This window comes from Cricetulus griseus, chromosome 6, assembly GCF_003668045.3.
Source record: "Cricetulus griseus strain 17A/GY chromosome 6, alternate assembly CriGri-PICRH-1.0, whole genome shotgun sequence".
NCBI classification, from domain to species: domain Eukaryota; kingdom Metazoa; phylum Chordata; class Mammalia; order Rodentia; family Cricetidae; genus Cricetulus; species Cricetulus griseus.
The window spans coordinates 31,808,279-31,812,593 of NC_048599.1; the positions used below are offsets into that span (position 1 = coordinate 31,808,279).

The 4,315-nt window shown below is 55.4% G+C and overlaps 1 protein-coding gene across 1 annotated transcript; it reads left to right on the forward strand.

The window, feature by feature from the left end:
• Positions 1–1,842: 1,842 nt before the first annotated feature.
• Positions 1,843–3,622, forward strand: LOC113836349 (homeobox protein Nkx-2.2). The gene is made up of 2 exons (XM_027420969.2): positions 1,843–2,101; positions 3,060–3,622. Exons 1-2 carry the CDS (start codon positions 1,843–1,845, stop codon positions 3,620–3,622), a joined length of 822 nt encoding a protein of 273 aa, XP_027276770.1.
• The last annotated feature ends 693 nt before the right edge of the window (positions 3,623–4,315 follow it).

Sequence of the window (4,315 nt, forward strand, 5' to 3'; positions counted from 1 at the left end):
CAGCTTAGAAAAGTTCAGTTCCCAGGTTTGAAAGAGGTTATTAGAAAGTTCACACTAACCAAAAGCCAGCTGGGAGTCTAGAGTGTGACCCACCCCAAGCACACTCCCGGAGGAGAGCAAAAACTTAAGAGAAATTAAGGGATTTGCAAGGAAGACAGAAACTCAAGAGAAAACGTAGCAACAACCACTAACTAGCCCGTCAACCTCCTCGCGGTGACTTTCTGAGTCTTCATCCGGATCGGACACACACACACACACACACACACACACACACACACACACACACACACACACACTCCCGCCTCTCCACCTTTAGCAGAAGGCTGCAGTAGTCGAGGGCCTGAGAGGCCAGGATTATAAAAGGTAGGAAGGAACAGAGGCCCTCAGTGCTCTCCTCTACCGGGTGGAGGCCAGAGGCTCTGGGGCGCAGGTCCGAACCGGCCACAGACAGACAGAGGCAGGCTTCCGCCCCTCCCTTCCCTGGACCGCCTGCAGAGCAGAAAGTGAACGGCGAGTCCTCCTCTACTGCAAGGAAATTGGGGGCTGGGATGGGGGTGGGGGGAAATAAATGAGTCTTTAGCAAATAAAGGGCCATCGGAGGGGGGTGTGTTCTTCAGTGGTGGCTCTGGCAGGTCCAAGCCTATTCCTCTCCTGGATTTCCAGCTCTTTCGCGGGTAACTAGAATCAATTACTTGACTTGTCATTTCTAGCACTCATCCTTAAGCTTCAACCAAAATATTGACCTAGGAGGCTTACAGAAGTTGGGCTCTTGCCATTTGAACCGGATCTTGTTTAGGGAACCACCAGCGATGGGAAGGAGAGATTTCAGCGGCTCAGCCTTCACTCCTCCCCTTTTTCCAAAGGCTCCACAAATCGCCAATTTTCTGGATAGCTGGGGTGGGGGGTGCACGCGGGGCGTGGGGCGTAGGAACCGGTGAATGTTTCAGAGGGTTCTTTTTTTCTCCCCCTCCTCCTCCTCCTTTCTGGTTTGTTTTCTTTCTCACCCCAGCACCCCCACCTCCCCCCCCCCCGCGCGCTCCTTAAGATGCAATTTGTTAAAACGGCCCTTTCAAGTGTGTGGACTCGCGAGCGATGCGGTGGTGGCCCTTTGTATGTAAATACTGAGGGAGGAAAAAAAGCTCTCCCCATCTTTGCAATTAATTGACACGTTACACCTCTCATCTTGCTCTAGAGGGCCGTTGGCTGGGAGCGCAGAGCTCCCCAAAACCCACAATTTCACATCTGCAAATACTGTCTTCATCCACTTGACTCCCAAGACCCGCCCACACGTGGCCAACCTTTGCGTTTTTAATGTCTCTTCCCCCTTTTTTTCACCCCTCTCTCGCTCCCTCGATCCCCCCTCCCTCCCTTCCTCCCTCCCTCTTTCTCCCCCTCCCCCCTCCCCAGGTTCGTGAGTGGAGCCCAGCCTTATATGGACTGATCGCTCGGGCAATGGCCCATTTTTTCCTCGCCACCAGCCGCCACCGCGCGCGGAGCGGCCGCCGGAGCCCGAGCTGACGGCACCTTGGCACCCCTCCTGGAGTTACAAACTGAGGCCGCGCGGCGCTGGGCGCGCAGGCCGCCAGTCACTGCGTACATTTCCGCGTGCTTTCTGAGAAGAGAGAGGCGCCGGGTGGGCTTTATTATTTTTTCCTCTTCCCTTTTCCCACAGTGTTCTCCTCTCATTTTAAATAATAATTATCCCAATAATTAAAACCCATCCCCCATCCCTCCCCCCATTCCTTCCCTTAACCCCCTCCCCCGCCCTCCCGGGCTGGGGAGCGCCACGAATTGACCAAGTGAAGCTACAACTTTGCGGCATAAATTGCGGGGTCCGGAACCATGTCGCTGACCAACACAAAGACGGGGTTTTCAGTCAAGGACATCTTGGACCTTCCGGACACCAACGATGAGGAAGGCTCTGTGGCCGAAGGGCCTGAGGAGGAAAGCGAAGGGCCGGAGCCCGCCAAGAGGGCCGGGCCGCTGGGGCAGGGCGCCCTGGACGCTGTGCAGAGCCTGCCCCTTAAGAGCCCTTTCTACGACAGCAACGACAACCCCTACACTCGCTGGCTGGCCAGCACCGAGGGCCTCCAGTACTCCCGTAAGTAGCGAAACTTGGCCGCAAGGGCTGAGGATGACTCCATTGCTGAGGCAGTAGCCCGGGTGGACGCTGGGAGTTAAGGGGAAGAAGCCATTTAAGGTCCAAGTCCCCACCTCGGATCCCTAAATTTTGAAACATTTGCTTAGAATGTCTTTTTACCTCCTCGCTAGCCATCCCTCCCCAGTCCCTGCAAAATACTTGATGTCATATTTTTTTTTTCACGTGAGAAATTAAAGCAGAGGACAGAGATGCTTCCTAAGGGCTGGTTAGAGATGTCAATGGGACTGATGGCTCTGACCGAGTCCCCTGGACTCAGATGATCCAGAGGATTTGGCTGTGCTCCCTAGAGCTAGTCAGCGGTCAGGGTCCGGCTAGCGGTGGAGGACCGAGAAGGCTTCGGGTTTAAGTAGCTCATCCCGCCCCTGCATGATTGTAACGGAACTGTGGTGCAGCGAGTGTGTGTGTGTGTGTGTGTGTGTGTGTGTGTGTGTGTGTGTGTGTGTGTGTGTGTGTGTGTGTGTGTGTCCAGAGAGCCGGAAAGCAAAAGCGAAAGCCCCCCAAACCTGCTTTACCGCGCCAAGCCCATCAATGCTGGGATTGTGCGGTTTTCCTTTTAAAAATCTGCCCACGTCTCTCCAGAGAGGAAACGGTTTAAGGGGGCCGGAGCCCTTAACCCTCAATGACCGTCCACACTTTATCCCGCACTAAATTCTCCCCATAGTGTGTGAACCCCTAGAAACTTAAACCTCAGAGCCCCCACTGCGCAGACTCTCCTCTGAACCCTAGCGGACCCCGACGGTTTCCTCAGGCGCGGAGCCGGGCGGGCATTTCCGCAAAGGCAGTGGGTCTGGGCTGTCCAGGGCCACAGGCCCACGGAAGATCCCTGGGGCTCCGGGTGGCCCAGGTGGCACTCGGCCTCCTGGCGCCTGATGCGCTTTTCTCCCCCTACCCCACCCAGTGCACGGGCTGGCGGCCAGCGCTCCCCCCCAAGACTCCAGCTCCAAGTCCCCAGAGCCCTCGGCTGACGAGTCACCGGACAATGACAAGGAGACCCCGGGCGGCGGGGGGGACGCAGGCAAGAAGCGAAAGCGCCGAGTTCTCTTCTCCAAAGCGCAGACCTACGAGCTGGAGCGGCGCTTCCGGCAGCAGAGGTACCTGTCGGCCCCGGAGCGCGAGCACCTGGCCAGCCTCATCCGCCTCACTCCAACGCAGGTCAAGATCTGGTTCCAGAACCATCGCTACAAGATGAAGCGTGCCCGGGCCGAGAAAGGTATGGAGGTGACACCCCTGCCCTCGCCGCGCCGTGTGGCCGTGCCGGTGTTGGTCAGGGACGGCAAACCGTGCCACGCGCTCAAAGCCCAGGACCTGGCAGCCGCCACCTTCCAGGCAGGCATCCCCTTTTCCGCCTACAGCGCGCAGTCGCTGCAGCACATGCAGTACAACGCCCAGTACAGCTCGGCCAGCACCCCCCAGTACCCGACAGCACACCCCCTGGTCCAGGCCCAGCAGTGGACTTGGTGAGCGCCGCCCCTCCGAGACTCGAGGCCGTAGGCCCTGGCCCCACCCCAGAGGCGGCGGTGGCGAGGAGGACTCGATCCTTACCACAGTTATTATTATTATTATAATTATAATTATTATTATTATAGAGTCGAGCCGACGCTCGGCTCGGTTGAGGAGGCACCGGGAGATTGCCTGTGCCTCCTCAGAGTGGCAGATTCCATCTACTGACTTCTGCTCCATCCCTCTCTCCTCTGAACCTTTGGAGAAGGTAGAACTCTAAGTCGTGTTTACAGAATGTTTGCGCAGCTTCGCTTCTTTGCCTCTCCCCGTGGGGACCAAACTATCCCAATGTTAATGTCGTCACTTGAAAAGAGAAAGGACCAGCCCCCATCCCCGCACTGCTTTCGTGGATTTTGTAAAATATGTTTTGTGTGAGTAGCGATATTGTCAGCCCTCTTAAGCAAGTGGAGAACACTTTAAAATATAGAGGATTTCTTTTTTTATATAAGAAAATGCTAAATATTTATGGCCATGTTCACGTTCTGACAACTGGTGGCAGATTTCGCTCTTCGTTGTAAATATCGCTGGTGATCGTTGCCAAATGACCTTCTGGATAGGTCTGTATCCCCATCAGGCCTAACTCTCTTTGTCGTTTGTTTTAGATGGGTTATGTTTGAGTTGCCTCCTTTTTTTTATTTTCTTCTTGTTTTTAAT